The sequence below is a fragment of the Haemaphysalis longicornis genome, unplaced genomic scaffold (assembly GCF_048455015.1).
Source record: "Haemaphysalis longicornis isolate Haplotype H1 unplaced genomic scaffold, Haemaphysalis longicornis Haplotype H1 scaffold_1, whole genome shotgun sequence".
In the NCBI taxonomy this organism is placed as follows: domain Eukaryota; kingdom Metazoa; phylum Arthropoda; class Arachnida; order Ixodida; family Ixodidae; genus Haemaphysalis; species Haemaphysalis longicornis.
The window spans coordinates 317,785,827-317,803,960 of record NW_027526203.1 but is presented as its reverse complement, the minus strand read 5'-3'; the positions used below and the strand labels follow the sequence as shown (position 1 = coordinate 317,803,960).

Below are 18,134 nucleotides of genomic sequence, written 5' to 3'. Positions count from 1 at the left end.
GGCTTCCCTGAGCAGCCCCGACCCTTATATTAGCTGAACCTGGTGACGTCAGCGAAGGCATGGCACCGAGGGCGAGGCCCATAGATCAGACTCTCTCTCTCTCTCTCTCTCTCTCTCTCTCTCTCTCTCTCTCTCTCTCTCTCTCTCTCTCTCTCTCTCTCTCTCTCTCTCTCTCTCTCTCTCTCTCTCTCTCCGATACAGACACTAAAGACTGAATTACTCTTTGTTTTAACTGAAAGGTGACCAATTTCGTATCGCTTTAGGCTTTCCATCGAAAGCCAACGACGCCTTGGTTGCTGAAAAATAGTAGTAGTAGTAGTAAAGTCCTTTATTGGGATGGGATGGCCGGTTGGCCAGAGGGGGGAAATGGGAATAGCAGGGAGGGAGGATTAACACTACTTGAATCTTCAAGGGCCGTAGAGGATCTAATTGTCCATTGAGGATCTCATTGTCCAGTTTGAGGGACCAAATGGGTTGTAGGCCCCGGCTCACACTACTCGAGCCAGACCGCTCTCAAGGGAAAAAGTGCCTAGCGTGGCAAGGAATTGGGGGTCATGGTATGGGGGATTAGCTGGTGAAGAACCATTTGGGAGTGCATTTTCGATAATATATCGATGGTCTGAGAATGCAGTGCAGTGCCAGATTAAATGGTTTAGGTCCGCGATAGAAGTCGCTGAACAGTTCACGAAAAAATAAAAGGGGAAGACAACTTAGAAATGGCAGTTTTAATTATCTATTTTTGCCCTGAAAAATAGATATATAAAACTGCCATTTCTAAGTTGTCTTCCCCTTTTATTTTTTCGTGAAATTAAATAACACGCCAGAAAGGTTTCAGGGCTAGATGGGGCCCTATATCGAATTTTACGCGATCGTCGTCATTTTCCTGAGTACTTGTTCTCGCCATGGCTTCCACTTTCGTCGCAAAGGTGCATGGAAGCAGGTCAGGAAGGGGTTCTTTTTTATGCCATTTTGATACGGGGGTGCCCAGCCCAGTCATTAGGCCCCGCCCCTCTACACCGTGTAAAGCTTCTCCAAATGGAGAAGCTTTACAGGGGCTACTTCCGCCTGGAAAGACGGGTAGAAAAACACGCGTAAATGACCAGTGAAGTTTGCAGCTGTCTAGTTTCGTTTCAAGTGGATTGTGCTGATATGTAATTATGCTGGCTGTGGCATATAGTATATGCGCTAGTGGTAAGTAGATATGGTGGGCTCTGCGGCGTACACCCGCATGCGTCTTTTGAATGGGCTTGTGCGGGAACTAAGCGAAACGTTTCAATAAAATACAAACTGAATCAACTCTTACCGCTGAGGCATACAATTTTATAAAGTCAGCCCGCTGAGGTTTGTGGCTCTTAAAGGCCTCTAATCAGTTAAAGCTCCCGCATTCATTTATTTTACAATTTGGGCCTTCGCTGGCGCACGGAGCTATGCACGTCGAACTCTGACGCCCCCTCACTGGTAAGGCGAGGTATCTCCGCGCACGGGGATTCGGCTGGCGAGTGGGTGGTCTTCCCGTGGAGGCTAGCCGACAGCGCTCTGAGGTACTCCACGCATGTTCGTCGTTCCAAGGCAACAGAGCAACTGCCGCCACCTTGTCATTTGCGCATGCCATGGTTAAGTTTTCCCTGTCCGTGCCCACGTTCCCTCGCCTTGGAGGTTCGGTTAGTGTTGATGTACTACAACTTGTGTAGGGTTGACGCGCGTCCTGCCTTTTGAAGACTTGTGCCATTAAAGGTCAGCAGAGAAGTGCCCATTCCACCCGGTTGAGCCCCCCGGCCTGCCGCGTTGAGGCCGAGTCCCCTTTGCCGTACCAAGGCCCCTTTCACCGCAGCGTGCGTCGTACCGGCCTGTGCCGTGCGGACGCTTTATGATAGCCCCGCATTCCGGGACGGGTGGACGCTGGCAGATATTTGCCCCACAGGCTAGATGTATAGTGCAGTGTTGTTTTGTATTGCGGTTGTTCCCGTAATAAGCCCCTTTGGGATGAGTGTTATCGCTTCGCCTTGGAGTTGTTGGCGTGCGCGGGGCGAGAACCCACCCTTCCCAATGACTTGGCCGACTCGAACCCGCAGTGGGAAATCTCTGCAGTCGGTGGGATACGAGAGCAAGCGTAGTAACAACGTATTTGTTCTACGCAACTTTAATGTACCCTGTTCACAACATTTACATGTCCCCGCCTCAGTATTTGTATAAGAAAAAAACGCTTACGCAAGTTCCACCAATCCCACGCTTCACCAATCAAGATTAGCGATGTCAGAAAATGTAGTTAGGGAAAGTATATGAGGCTTTAATACTGTTTTCGTGCTTTTAGACTTTTCTGCGTTAATAAGCAACTACTGCTTCTACGAGTGCATTTTGCATTTGCAACACTCTAATTCACCAATGTAGGCCACTTTAGTTTAACGTTACTGCTAATAAATTTTTAGACTACCAAATTTGCCCTAAAATTAGCAACCCTTTCTTTTCACGTTGTGTTCTTTAGCTCCCTTTGCGTGAAATCACAGCAGCCTTGGAATTAATAATTTGGCTACAGCCTAGCGGGCTTTTGATCGGAAATAGGCAATTTCTCCCCAGTGGTCACCATCAGAAGATTCGAAGTCCGGTCCTAACCGATTTTTGTATTCTTGTTATTTTTACACGATTTGTGCTTTGACAAGGAGATCGCATTGTTCGTATCTAACACGTCACTCAGTAGAAATATCCAACTAAGTTTTTCAGAAAAAAATCAGTGCTCTGAATTGTAGGGGGGAGGGGGGGGGGGGGCGTTCTCGACAAACATAATGTTGTAAGGAACACTGATGGGCTCTCTAACTACACTCCACTTAGCCTCGGATAACACCAGACCTTTAGTGCGCGGCCAAAGCTAGCCTTTTCGCGGAGCTCTTAATATAGCCGGGGCTATCGTGCGGTGAATCTGAAACCGTAATCTGTTTTTTCGCCAGCGTCAAAAAAGTGGTAGCGTAAGCTTGGTATTGCTAATGATAGGAGTGAAAAGCAGAGTCGAGGGAACAGGGACTTGAAAATTGAACCTTGCACCTGGTATTACTCCTTTGAAGTGGAGGTCTGATTCAAAAAAATGAGGCGGTCGCAAAATGAATATACCACAGCTAAAATAACGGATGGGCTGTGCCAAAAAATAAAATAATGAAATAAAAAGAAAGCGTGTGGCTGAAATCGCGTGATGTTCTTAGGTAAACAGAGACTGAAATGGGTGAATCTGCTATGGGGACTAATTTTGTGACTAATCTTGTGGCTAAAGTATACAGAAGTAGCACTGCTAGCTCAACAAAGTTTTCAGAGTCCGGATGAGCGACGATAAATGGCTGCACGTTGCATGCTCGCCACCTGAAAGCTCGAGCGCGGCCCGGACCAGCGTCAAAAAGCATATGCCTGGCCCGAGCCTGGCCCGAGCCCGTGCAAAAACTGCATTGCCCGGCTAGGGATTTTGGGTAAGCCCGAGGCCGTGCAGAGCTCAAGCTCTAGTACCATCCCCCCTGTTATTAAAATAAACGTTTGTTCTCTCTCTCTCTTTAGCGAGCATATTTCTTCTTTGACTAGTTACGTAAATAGTAGGCTTCTCGATTACTTCGAAAAAATTGCCACAGGCAAACAATTTAATTCCGGTCACACACAAACACCTAGCGACTGCCCGTATCTTCTTATTTTGATACTCGTGCATGTGTATGTAACTGCATAATAAGTGTCCTTGACGTGAATGTTCCATTTCTTTAACAGCGAATCTGTGCAGCAAATCTTTATTTTTTCTGTTCGCAGTTAAAAATATCAAGAAAATGTCGAGAACACCAACTTAGGGAGATTGGCCCGAAATGCTGAGCATACCCACTAAGGTAGACCAGCCAAGATTGACCAAAACGAGCCTATCCACTTAGAGAGATCGGCCGAGATTTGCAAAAAAAAAAAAAAAATATCCAGCGTTCGCCGTAACTGTGGCAACGCTTGCTCGGAGTGAAAAAGACACGTCATAGTGTACCCCCTCCAAGGTTATGTTTAATCATTGATTGATTGATTGATTGATTGATTGAGGGGTTTAACGCGCCGACGCAACGCAGGCGATGAGGCGCGCCGTAGTGGAGGGCTCCGGATTAATTTTGACCACCTGGGGATCTTTATCGTGCGCCGAAATCTCGTACACACGGGCGTTTTTGCTTTTCGCCTCCATCAGAAAAGCGGCCGCCGCGGCCGGGAATCGAACCCGCGACCTCGTGCTCAGCAGCGCAACGCCTTAGCCACTGAGCCACCGCGGCGGGTTATGTTTAATCCTTATCACTTCCAAAAAAAATGAAGGAAGCTCACACTTATAGCAACAATGTTGGAGTAAAGCTTGTTGCGGCAACGAAGAAGAAGCGTATCGGCTGCAATCGTGGACTTCGACCGTCGTGATGGTCGTGAAGGTTGCGAACAGCTTCGCTCCCTTCAAGTCTTATGCGTTAGTGGGAGCTTCTTTAACTTTTTGTGAGTTTCCTGCGATTATATGTAGAAATATTATTACCCTGCATTTTTCCGTTATTTTTATTGCTTTACTTTAGGATCATGCTTTTTAGTCACTTTCTTTGAGGATTACTTGCTTTTTAATTCTCATAGAAGCCGTGTACTAATTAATAAACAAAAAAATGTACACAAATTTCAAGTATTGTCTTCTAATGCGTAAGCCTGCCTACGCCGCTTGCCTTCAGTTAAAGTTCTGCTTCCTAAGACAAATTACGTACATTGAAACTAGTATAACGTACAGATGTGGTAACCTTACTAATTATGCATTTTTGCAGATGCAGGGTGGTACACGGTTGGCGCTTTCTTACAATTTTTTAAGACTTAAGTGCCCCATTCTGAGTAGTAGTAGTCGTAGTAGTAGTATTAGTAGTAGTAAGCTTTATTTTGTAAAAGGGAGAGTGGAAAGGGGAAGAGATCAATTGTGGGATCCAAATTACAGGGCCCCAGAAGCTATTTGGCCATCCCTGGCCCTGCTAAGCAGCGCAAGCTGCTGTGCAGGGCCTGAGGTGCTCAAGGCTTCCTCCCAGGACTCTAATGAGTTTTTTGTGGTTATTTCCGCCCTGTGTAATTGGGCAATTCCAAACTGTACGGAATAAATCGGCTTTCTGGTAACATTGTTTGCGGTCTTCATTATACTTTTCTGGGAACATAAGTGAGAGTCTGGACAACCGAATTCATTAACTTAACTCTAGACTTCAACCTTGTACGAATTATAGACGAACACACTCGAGGGTCTAACATCTTAGATCTTGTATTAACCACTGCACCGGAAAGCATAGGATCCGTATCATACATCGATGGGTTCAGCGATCATAAGCTCCTTCAGTTTACATTTAACACTCCTTTAAAATTTCCCGGTGCCATCATTAAAAAATACGCGATTATAACAAAGGTAATTACAGGGAAATGAACGCAGAATTGGAGGAATTCTTCAATGAATCCTTCCTACCCTCATTCAGTTCCCGGTCTGTGGATGACAGCTGGGTGCTCTTCAAGAACAAGATAGCCGAACTGGTCGACAAACATGTGCTTTTAATAACAATAAAAAATGATCAATCTAATCCGTGGTTCAACCGACAACTCATAAACATGCGAAACAAAAAGAAACGATTGTATAAGAGTGCTAAATCGTCTTCCAGTGCGTCGTCATGGGCCAAATATAAGGAATTTCTGAGAACTTTTAACTCTGCAGTACACAGTGCCAAACAAAAATACTTTTCTGAGGATTTACCTTCGCTGTTAAAAAATAACCCCAGAAAGTTTTGGAAGACAATTTCAAACAATCGTTCTAATAATGACATTGTATTACATGGTGACAACGGTGTTCCCCTTCAGGAACATGCGTGTACGCATGCATTCAACCATTTCTTCTCGTCAGTATTCACTCAGGAAGATCATTCCACCATACCCATGGTTCCCGAATCCGATTACAGATATATGCAGCCAATTAATACTACTCCTGAAGGCATCGCTTCACTAATTGGCAGACTTAAAGTCTCCACTTCATCTGGTGTCGATAACATCAATTCAAAAATATTAAAGAACACTGTGCACATCTCTAGTCAAATTCTGTTCCATATTTTCAGTAAATCATTGACATCAGGTCAGTTACCTGCCGACTGGAAAATCGCCAAGGTTGTTCCCATTTTCAAATCCAATAACAAACATGCACCCGAAAATTATCGCCTGATTTCTTTGACGTGCATATGCTGTAAACTACTGGAGCACATTATTGCATCTAACGTGTATAAACACCTCGAATTGAACAACTTTTTTTTCGTCCATCAGCATGGTTTCAGAAAAGGCCTGTCATGTGATACAAAACTGCTGGAATTTACAACTGACCTACACTCTAACATGAATGCTAACCAACAAAGAGACTGCATTTTCCTTGATTTTTCAAAAGCGTTCGACCGTGTTGCTCATTCCCGCCTCATTACAAAACTATCAGCCCTTTGCCTGGATTCTTTAACTTTATCATGGATTCGGAACTTTCTGTCTATGCGCCAACAATTTACCGTGGTCAACAACTTTTCTTCACACCTCGCTGATGTTACTTCTGGAGTTCCCCAGGGGAGCGTCCTGGGCCCGTTACTGTTCCTGATCTACATAAATGACCTGCCCCTCAACATCTCATCACGGATACGACTCTTTGCTGACGATTGTATTATATATCGTACGATTACTAGCCTTAACGACCACCTTTCCTTACAAAATGACTTAAACATAATCTACAATTGGTGTAATACATGGCAAATGTCACTTAATTTGAGTAAATGCAAAGTAATGTCTTTTAGTCGGAAACACGATAATTCAGATTTTCTTTATTCCATCAACCACAGTGCAGTTTCGCAAGCCGCTTCCTATAAATATCTTGGTGTTCATCTAACACCTAATCTCTCTTGGAGTACCCACATTTCTGCCATCTGCGCAAAGGCTTCTAAATCGCTCGGCTATCTGCGACGAAATTTACGATGCGCACCAGCCCCTGTCCGCAAACATGCGTATCTAACCTTTATTCGTTCACAGCTAGAATTCGCGTCGGCAATCTGGTCCCCTCACCAAAACTACCTAATCGTCCAGCTGGAATCTATTCAAAACAGAGCCGCCAGATTTATTACACGCAAGTACGACCGCCATCTTAGCGTTACCCAAATCAAACAAGAGTTATCACTTCAGCCGCTAGATACCCGTCGCACTATCGCGCTATTATGCCTTTTTCATAAATACATAGTTCGCGTCACACCTAACCCGCTTCCTCTTAACGCCCCAGTACGTACGTCACGACGCCTTCATAATAGTCATAGTTTCACGCGAATTTTTGGCAAGACGCTTGCTTTCAATTCATCTGCATTGCCTCGAGCAATCATGCACTGGAATGATCTTCCTGACCAAATTGCATCCATACTTAGTCAAGATAGCTTTAGCGAAAATCTGCACCGACATTTTTCTAGTAATTGTGTAATGATGAATTGCTAGAATAATATTGTTACTGTTTATGGGTGTTTCCCCCTTGTATTTGTGTTTTTGTGATGTTTTTTATTCCACAAAAACCCTGTGCGTTTGTGATCATTGTCTGTTAGAAACGTGTATGACGTGTTTCATTTACGTCTGTAAGCCGATTACCCAAACTCTATATTGCGTACTTGTCTTTTCTTTTTTTTCCCACTATTTTTTTTTTTTGTGTTCTTTCAAAAATGTAACCCCCCTTACTCAATGCTCTGCAATGGGCCTGTAAGGTATAATAAATAATAAATAATAATTATGTAAGTGGGTGTTCGTCTGCATTTTTCAAAGATTTTCCGCTTCTTCAGCACTTAGGCTGAGGTGTGGCGTAGGCATTGCTCTTCGTTGAAACTTATTGATGCAATTTGTCTTTGCCCTGACAGCGAGCAGGGAGGGCGTACGAATGCCCCGGTTCTTTGCGGTGTCTGGTAGTCCTCGCGAAAGAATTGGCCTCCTCGTTACCCTGTAGCCCCTGATGGGCGGGAGTCCAGACACGTGTGTGTTTCTCGTTTAGAATTTTTGGAAGACGTTTTTCAGCATCCCTTGGGACGACGCCGCAGAGGAGGTTTCCGAGTCGAGTCAGTGGTAATTATGGAGCCCTTGTTCTTGAATTCAGCCCATCTGAATGCTAGTATGGCAGCAGTGGTTTCTGCTCCTTGAATATTGTTTTTTTTTTGGGGTAGTGATAATTTTTTTTTTGTTTTTAGGTAACGAAAAACCGTCGTAGTCGTCGTAGTCGTTGTCGTCGTCGTTGTGTTTGTCTGGTCAAGGAAACGGCCGTCGCTGTAAAGACTAAATCAATAAAAAAGACGTGTGATCCAATGGGATGTGAATCCAGGTCTTCACAGTAGCAGACCGATGCGCTGCCACTGTATCACAAAAGTTGTTGTTGTTGTTTCTTTCTTTGTGGCACATACCCACTTGGGGTATTGACCAGGAATGGAGAACTTTGGGGCATATGTGCCCCTTCACAAAATTCACAAAATCTAAATTGTAAACGTAAAAGTGGTCGAAGATTGCGTGCCGCGTGTCACCTGAACGTGACGACACGTGAGTAGAAGAAAAGAATCCGGTAGAAGTAATTTGCGGCAAACACCAAGAACGAAAGGGAAGACAGAGACGGAAATACGGTGTAGCAGTCAGGGAATTGTTGATACGTATAGCCAGGTTTTCGCCTTCAAAGCACGTATATGAGAAAAACCCAGTGGAGCTTGTGAAATGCTAAATACGTTTGTCGAAACTTAGGTAAGGTCGTGCTCATTAGACCAACTAGATGCGAAATGCGCTATTTCGCAAGAGATGGTGGGGAGGGGGACGATTAACTGTACTTGTGCACAAATGCTTTATTCGTGTCTGGGTCGGTTATTTTGGAGGCTTTTTTAAAGTTTTGTCTTCGTCATGGGAAGGCGATGCATAAGATCAACATTTTTTATTCCGTTACTCAATGTTTAATATTTTAAGTTGGTATTTCGTATTTTTTCTTTTTTAAAAATTCTATTTGGTCATTTGCACAGCGTTACACTGCTTTAACATAAACATGTGGTAACGTATCCAGTTATAGCGTTTTGTGCAGATGCAGGGCGTTACACGGTTGGTGCTGTGGAATATTTGGCAGACACTGCTTACGTATTAGTGGCCACCCACACGGAGCGGTGCTTGTACTTCTTTCAGTGGGAGGGTATTGTTATGAAGCAACCCGCCTGGAGGTGTCGATCTTGCTACATCTGTTTAATGTACCAAGATCTGAATGCTCGTACCCTTTTACATCGGCCGCACAAAGGTGATGCGGAAGATATCAACACCATAGTCTTGTGTCGCGTAGGTAGCCCCATTTAGAGTCCGCACGAATAGCTGACTTTGTACTTTGAGCTTGGCTGACGAAGCTGAGGGGTGGGTCATGGACAGAGAGAGAATAACTTTGTGGTCTGAGGGGCATGAATGCCGTTTTGGGAATGCAGGGACACCGAGGGTGGGAACCATCGAAAAGATGTCACAATTCAAGGTCACGGGGTTTGTGAAAGTTTAGTGAGGTCATAAATCACTTGAATTGGTGGGGATCTTTTTGAAGTTTATGGTTCCGTGTAGCCCGTAGGTTTCGTGAAGAGACAGGTGAGCAAGAATGGTCGTGACAGGTAGTCGGTTATCACACCAGCTTGTATGGACCACTGGTTGGTGCACATTGAATTATTCTCTCTAGCGATGAAGTGCCTGCTCGAAAGCGTTGCAAATGCGCTTCTTCGTCCACAGGTGGAAAACCGAATTCCAATAGTGGCTCGCGACAAGTCGTGAATTGAATACAGGGCCATATCAAATGAAATAGATTAGGAATGCATGCATGATCCTAATACGGGCGGCGTTGGATGTGCGAGCTGTCTCCGTGGGTACGACATGAGGGATTACCGCCGTGTCATGGAACCTGTTCGGTTCAACAATTCTAAACAGAGGGCTCCATCACCCTCCAAATTGGGCTTTAGTACGCACGAATAGTAAATGCAACAGGCACAACTTTGCAACTTTTATTAGACAGCGAACAACGCAACACAGTAACCTACTCTAAAGTCCAAGCATGCGAGTTAGGGAATCGATATCGTTAAATCGTTACATATCGTTCGTTACCCTCATGCAGGTAGTACCTGCTACGGGTGATATACTCGACATCTTACACAGGGCGTACAAATGGGAAGTGCTCATGATGAATATCAGGTGGTGCGAGACACTGGGCAAACCTACGTCGGCGATGTTATATCACCCCCCCCCCCCCACACACACACACACCCTCCCCTCCCTCCCTCCCCCCCCCCCCCCCCCCCCAAAGAATATCTGCCCAACCAACACTCGGGTAGCAATTTCGACAGCTTCGTAGCCCACTTTATTGATAGACAAACGAGGAACGTTTTCTTTAATGGTGTGTTTACGCAACTTGAATGACCTCCACAACTTACGTGGCATGAAGCACATGAACTTTTCGTTATGTTACAGCACAGATATTAGGGCGTCCTGGTTCGGCAACTTTTTCTTGGCTTCCCCGCATATCCAGCACGGAGTTTTACCGTGACCTAACACGCAGCGTTATAGTTAGCTGAACTTCTTAAACAGCTGGTAAATTGAGGCAACAGCCCTTGGACGTAGTGCAGTTTACGCTTCCTACAGTCACGCGGAACGCACACTTACAAAGCGGCGACAGGTGCTAAACGACCTCGGCAACAGAGCGCACCTTAAACACGCTACAATTAGGGTCAGGAATGCGATGCTTATGTTTTAATGCAAAGTATTCTGCAACCCATGAGGCGGAAAACCCGATGTTGTAAGCAGCGGATGACCGAAAATTCCGCGTACCAAGTTAAATAATGCTTTCACATTAATAATGCGACAAACCGCCCTCGCGTGGTGCCTAGAAGCGTACGCTCATGATACGTATAGCGCGCGTATAACGCGTTTCTGGACGGGAGATTTAGTACGAGCACAAACCGACTGAAAAATGACATTCACCTGATACTTTGTTAGAGGAACTGAGCTAAAACTAATGTTTAAATCAGGCATCGTGAATCTCTGGTAAACATGTCACCTATCCAGGAAAAATTACCATTTTTATACTTCCATAATATAAATTCGCCTTCTATTTGAGCCTAATGTGGAAGTGCTTTATTCATAGCTTTCACGGGGAAGTTCCGTAAAACAAGGCGATCATACATTTTGGCCCCCAGCGTGTTTTAACTCAATTTTGTGTCCGCAATCCATACTTCTGTTTGAATTTTACATGCGTATTTACGTATTTTGTGTTCGAGGTTTGTCATTTTTTCCTCGGCCAAGGTTCGAGTTTCACTTAACCTCGAAGCATTTCCTAATTATTAACGCCAAGGTGGTGAGCTAATCTGTGTAAAAACTCACATGTTTGTGCCACATAGAAACCTTCTGCAAACGAGTGCTAAACTGTATTATGTCTAAAGATATTGGCACGTGTTCGTCTCTCTTAAAATATTCTCCAGTCTGTGCGATGTTGTACAAACAGAGCGGTATTATAATCAGTTATGTATTAAACACAATACGGTTCGTAGTTCATCCGATGCCTTAAGTCTTCGCTTCGTACTTAATTCCGTTTCAAATATCACTGCTGCAGAACACCGCAGAGAAGTCACGTTGAAAGAACGCTCCTTCCGCATATCCTTCCCGAGTATTGTGTGTAAATCCACATGACTTTGGAAGCGGTGCGGACCCACTTCTACAGGTTGTAAAAGTGGGACAAAGGGCGGCTCAATATTTTATGACTTTTCACACGTGTGCAACACCAGTCGCCACTCTTGCTCCATGAAGTTCTTTTAAAATACTCCCATAGAAGTGGCTTGTCTTAGGGAAAATTTTTAATGGGTTTAAATTTTGACTCACTTAAATTGGACCTTGTGGCAGCTAAAATACTCTCGAGCGTCATGGGTATCAGTACTCAGCCCTGATACTAACATTCTGCCTTCTAACAGCGTTTCGAAAGGGGCGGAATTGTTCGTCGATAAGTGCTTGTCATGATGACAGTCATCGATAAGCAGCAGATAAATTTTAGCAACACAGCAGTGGCGAGTACGGCGAAATATCGTGAATAATTTTTGCCGTATCGCATGGGAGCCTTCGAACGTTGCTAGCCCGAACACTGGTGTACTGTACTGCCGAGGAACCATGGGTAGTTTCCCCTTCGTCGGTTGCGTTAGAAAGAAAAGGACGACGTGACTCTCCGAATCCAATGGGAGAGGGACTACAAGGATTCAAGCTTTGAAGCTTTATGCTGCGGATGCTGCCTACAAGAACTCGATAATGCGCACAAATTTTTCGCAGCAACAATGGAATTAAACAAGCCGTGTATCAACGAGTTCATCGTGTCTCTGCCTGTGGCCAGCCATAGGTGTCATTGATTTCTTCGATTACGGCAGGCAGTCGCGCGGTAATGTCACTGTGAGAACCGAGGCTATCTTAGGGGGCATGCACTTTCGCTGGCTAGCGACAACAGCGAGTTTAGCGGCGCACGATGACGGGCGGGCCGGCGTGGCGCCGTGTGGTATGTGTGCAGCCGCAAAGCAGACAGCCCGACGGTTGGGCTCCTCAGCCCCAACGAAGCGGAAGCGCGTGGGGCCTTCTGGAGATCTCGCTGGGCATCTCCGGCTCGTCGCCGCCGGTGCTGTACTGGGGCCGCCAGTGGGCGAAGAGGCTGAGGGCTCGCTTTGGCCAGGCCGGCCGGCCGCTGCTGCTGCTGCTGCCGTCTCCGCCAGACAGGTAGTGCAGGGCCAGCAGGTCCCGGGCGTCCGTGTCCCAGCGTGTGCGGTCGCTGGGCCAACCCAGGGCACCTGCGCCACCAGCAACAACAGGGGCCACAGCATGACCACTGCGGGGAAACACTGTAAAGAAACGCCAGCTCATGTGCCCTCACGCTAGACGTGCAGCCACTAAACGGAGCCCCAAAACTCTATTTGTACGTCCTTTTATGCACAAGTGCCCAACGTGAGCCGTAAGTAGAGGCGTCATGGCGACTCCGGAGTAACGCCACGGATCGCGGCAACGTTCTGGGGGCCCACTATGGGAGCGAGGGGTCAAAGATGCTTATTTTCGTAAATTGTAACTGTCCCAAGTCTTCTCGATTTATGTGTGGTTGGCTCTAACCTTGCGGTCTCGGCGTGGACGTGGAAATGCGGCGGACATGTTTGAATGGCGGAAGAAATTTTTTAGATGGCGAGCCCTGTTTTGGAGGCCGTTATTCCTTTGCGCAGTATATTTAGCGGTGGAGATCGCGGGCTGGCGGAAGGGAGCTGTATGTGGCGCCGGCGGTAGATGAAAAAAAGCCCAATCGTGCTTCGCCGCTGTATTCCAAGGGCCAGGCGACCGTAGCTAAAGGTGCTAACTAAAATGGCTCTGACGACACTGGCGGCCCGACGGTGTCGCCAGGCCTAAGAGACACCGAGGCATCGTGCTGTTGAAACACCCGCTAAACGCGCCGCATCGCTTTGAAAGTGTTCGCGTAGTGATGTGGCGTAGTTACCAAAACGAGCGTAATGTTTTCCGTGCCGTTGTTTATGCACGTGGTCACGTTATGACTGCATTCGTCGTTTGATTTACGCTACTCGTAACGGTGCTCTAAAAGCACCTCCATAGCATTCGCACAGAACAACTCCATGCTGGTTCGTTGGTATTTTTGGCTTACTTCAATAACGATATCCCGCAGAGGTCAGATTAAAGAGTGATTTGAAGGCCAAAATGAAAGCCGAGACGTGCACGAACGAAGCCTTGAATACTTTTCTGTATAAAACGAATCGTACGTAACCTATTCGGGCGCTTTTATACATCACCCCCGTAGCGAAGTCGGAGCTGGCAACGAAAGAGTGGGAGCTGGCAACGCGTAAAAACGTAAATCGGTATAGCTGTAAGTACCGCTGCGATGTTGTAAACAAGAGGTGCGTCCCTCTTTCAGCAAACAGCGGGTTGCAATGATCAATAAGATTCATTGCATATACAGTAAAATCCTGTTCAGACGAATTGGAAGGAACTACGAAAACTTGCTCGTCTTATCAACAGTACGGCTTATTAAAAGCCCCCCAGAAAAAAATAAAAATAAAGGGAGCTCACACTAACGCGTGAGAATTGGAGGTAGCGAAGCTGTATGCAACCTTCACTACCATCCCGACGGTTTAAGTCCAGGATTGCAGCCGATTTGCTTCTTATTCACTGCCGCAACGACCGTCACTATTGCTATAAGTGTAAGCTTCCTCCATTTTTCTTTTTGGAAGTGATAATCATTGGACACCACCTTGGAAGGGCGTGCGCTATAAGTGTCTTTCTCGACCCGAGCAAGTGTTGCCACGATTACGGCAAATTCTGGATTTGTTTTTGGGCAATTTTGGCCAATCTCTCTGAAAGGGTATGCTCGGCATTCTTGGCAAATCTCCCTAAGTGGGTATGCCCGGGGTTTTCTTGGTATTTTTAACTGCGGACACGAAAAATAACGATTTGCCTAGACAGCTTCGCTGTTAAAAGAATTAGAAATATAGCCAGGTGTATCCAGTGTATCCAAATATCTTACTTGAAACAAGCCGCAACGGCTCAGTGGCTAAGGCATTGTGCTGCTGAGGCCAAGGACGCGGTTTTGATCCTGGTCGCGGTGTTGCTTTTCACACGGAGGCGAAAAGCGAAAACACCCGGGTGTCGAGATTTCGGCTTACTTAATGATCCCCAGGTGGTCAAAACGAATCTGGAGCACTCCACTACGGCGCGCCCTCGTAGCCAAGGTGTAGCTTCGGTGCGTTAAACCCCCAAATATGAAAATATGTTACTTGAAATGGATTAATGCAGCAGGTGTGCAGAGCGGAAAAATGGCAAAAACAAAACATTTATTTGGCTCAACTTGATATAAAACTATATCGTTCAGCACACTTGCTTTATTTATTTATTTAAACAAACCATGTCTCGGGAGGAGAGGCAAAAGGCCGATTAACTCTGCCTGACGGCGGCCATCGACCCCAGACATTGCAACATTGCACAGCAATGTTGCAATGTCAGTTGGTTCGTGATGGATATCAGTTGGTTCGTGATGGATGTTTGCTGCTGATGTGCACATTGGCGTGCGCCACGAATAACGTCATCTGGTTTAATTAAGCAGCTTCAAAATCATTCGGTGCCTTGGTGCTTCTGAAAAAAGTTCACTGAGAAATTTAGCATGCATCTGGTGCGTCACGCGTCATCGATCTAGGCTCCGTGCTGGAATCCTCGTCGTTGTTGCAGCTATCCTCCAAAGTCACCTCAAAGACCTCGTCGAGGCAGCAATATTCGCTGCGAAGCGTTTCTGTGTATTTTTTTCTCCCTATGGTCACGTGGATGCTTCACCAAGACTGGCATATTCGTTGCGCAGAATTTCTGGGGGTAGCGGTCACTGCGAAACATCGTCGTAACAGTAGATGTAAGCGTGATGCTGTTAATCTTGGGCGGATTTTTGAACAGTGTGTATATATATATGTATATCTTTAAGGGACGCTGAAGACAAAAGCCGAAGTTGCTTTAAATAGATAGAATGACGTCCCCCAGAAAATGAATATACCAGTCTCCGCTAGGGCAGTACCTCTCAAATAATCTCGTAAATAATACCAAAATGAAGTTATCAGTCGTCCAGCAGAGATGACGTAAACGGCGACTGAGCGCATGTGCCAAGATTCACGTGAGGAACAACAGAACGAGAAGCGCGCACACACGGTCTCAAAGAAACGGGTAAAATATTTTTTTATCTCGTCAGCTTTCATAAGTCATAAACAATTATAAATGTACAGGCCTAATTCAAGCCGTGGCGCCATTGGCATGCTCAGGCCAAGTCGCGGTGGCGGTGGCGGTGGCGGTTGCGATGGTTATTGCAGGTTCGACGTAGTCACATGCCTGTTACCTCCACGCTCTACGTAAGCGCATCTGTCGAGCTGTAAATGTGAATGCCTTTTTGGAGTTTTGCACGAAAGTGCACAGGCACGCCTGCATAGTACTAGCACGCAAATTCACACGTACTGCCATTCATGTCCTGGTGCACCACTGTACCTACATAGTACCTAGGCTCATTTTCACACTGGCATTTGGCGCAGTTACAAGCGGAACTAGCAGGTGGCGCCACGTATCAAGCCGAGTGCACCGAAGCGACTAAAACCAGACTATCCATAACCACGGCCGGGGCTAGAGCGGCGGCGCGCACGCGTTGGTATCAACACAGCCCGCGCCGCCGCTCTAGCCCGCCGTGCCATAACGAGACTGAAAAGCGTAAGAACGCCCCTGACGCCGTTTTCGCTGCGGTTGCGCTGTGCGCTAGATGCTTTGTAGTAAAGTAAAAGGTCGTGAGGCACATACATTGTTTACCCACCATCGCACGTCCCGTGCGGAACCAAGGTTGGCGCACACAGAGCGGCAGCCTGCGGACGTTTAGGGCGGCCAAATTGGCTGTAGTATGCGCCAAGAGGGCCACCAGTGGCTCCTCAGCTCCTGCGGCCGCGATGATTCGCTTGGTAAGATTTAGTTGTTTTTTTGCTAGGCCCACACCGCTGTCTCACTCGCTTCCGGCCTCCGTTTACGTCACGCGAAACGTCATCAAATGCGCGAGGAATGAAGTGCGTTTCTGAATTGGTAATTTCTCGGCAATTAAAGCATCTTTTGCCGACGAACAGACGCTGAGATGGTTACGGGGAAGTTGAAATTTCGTCTGAGCCCCAACTTGCTAGCTGCCTTCAGTGTCCCTTTAAGCATAATGAGGGAGAGCATAGCGTTTATTGTCCTACCGTTACGCTGTTTAATTCACCAACAGTTTGGAAGCACAACAGCATTCATCAACGTAGCTTGTAGACTGGTTACATGCTACATGTGAGGGCATCCTTTTCTCCTCGCTCTCGACAAGGAGGCCACTCGGCAAAAGCGAAATAGTAGGGGGAAAATATTAATAACTGGTAAACTATACGGCAGTGCCGACACAAGTCGTTGAGAGGGAGAGGATAAAGAACAAATGAAGAGAAATAAAAGTACGAAGGGGGGTAGGGTTATGTTATGCGGATGTGAATTAATTTGTAACAATTAACTGAGACATGCAGGAAGAGGAAGGAAACAGACAAACTACAACCGACCTTTGTCTAAACGGGGGGAGGGGGTAGGAGTAAGTAAGGGGTTCATTCTATGCACAACACTTGTTGTGAGGACGAACGCATGACAGTATGCACTGACGAGACACATTGCTTTTACCAAGACAACGATGTTAATTTTTTCTTGTTTCCTTTTTTGCGGAACAGTCACTCTGCAAGTCCTGGTTATAGTGGCCAAGTAACACCCGTGCACGGGAGTGAGTTAACTAGGTGCCGCACAGAGACGGGCCCGTAAACAAGGAAGCCTGGGGTCATGTTACAGAAGCAGGCGGTTTGTTGGTCCGAGACGACGGAGGGCCTATGCGTAAAGTAAAGGTACGCACGTAACGAGAAAAGGTAGGAAAGACGGAAACAAAGGAAAGCGCTGAGTTGCACCCCGGTAATATCCAAAACAGCGAGATAGTGCAAATCACTGCAGTTTTTTGCAACCGAAAGTGGTGAGGGAAAAAAAGAGGGAGGGGGAGGCTGAGAAGGTGTGGAGTTTTCAGCTCCCCGCCCTTTCTTTTTATTCCCTGTCGGCTTGCGGTCAGGTTTCATGTAAAAGCAATGTGTCTCTTCAGTGGCTTCAGTGAGTGCTATATTGCGTGCGTACTCCCTCCCTTCCCCCCCCCCCCCCCCCCCCACAGCCCCCCAACCACAATGTGTTGTGCACACTATAAACTCTTAGTGACCCCCAAGCCCCCTCTCCACCCATAGGTTAGCGGTAGTGTGAAGTTTGCCTGTCCTCTTTCTTCTCGTCCATGCATCAGTTGTTTGTTCCCGCCCTCCCCTCACCTCATTTTTCTCCTGTATTTTGCCTTCATTTATTTGTTATCCTCTCCTTCTCGGAGATTTGTGTTGGCTGTGTCGTATAAAAAAAACAGTTGCTATTACTATTGTTTTCGTGATTGCTTTTCTCGGGTGGTCTCTTGGTCCAGAGGACGAGAAAAGGATGCCCATACAAGTAATATATATATATATATATATATATATATATATATATATATATAT

At 46.3% G+C, this 18,134-nt stretch overlaps 1 protein-coding gene across 1 annotated transcript in view; it reads right to left on the bottom strand.

Moving 5' to 3' along the window:
• Window positions 1–10,328: 10,328 nt before the first annotated feature.
• LOC144151057 (uncharacterized) overlaps window positions 10,329–18,134 on the bottom strand; it is a 211,397-nt gene continuing 203,591 nt past the window's right edge. Inside the window, exon 2 of the mRNA XM_077682293.1 lies at window positions 10,329–12,880. Coding sequence (XP_077538419.1) covers window positions 12,601–12,880 — 280 coding nt within the window. The 3' untranslated portion in view covers window positions 10,329–12,600. The remainder of the gene's footprint in view (window positions 12,881–18,134) is intronic.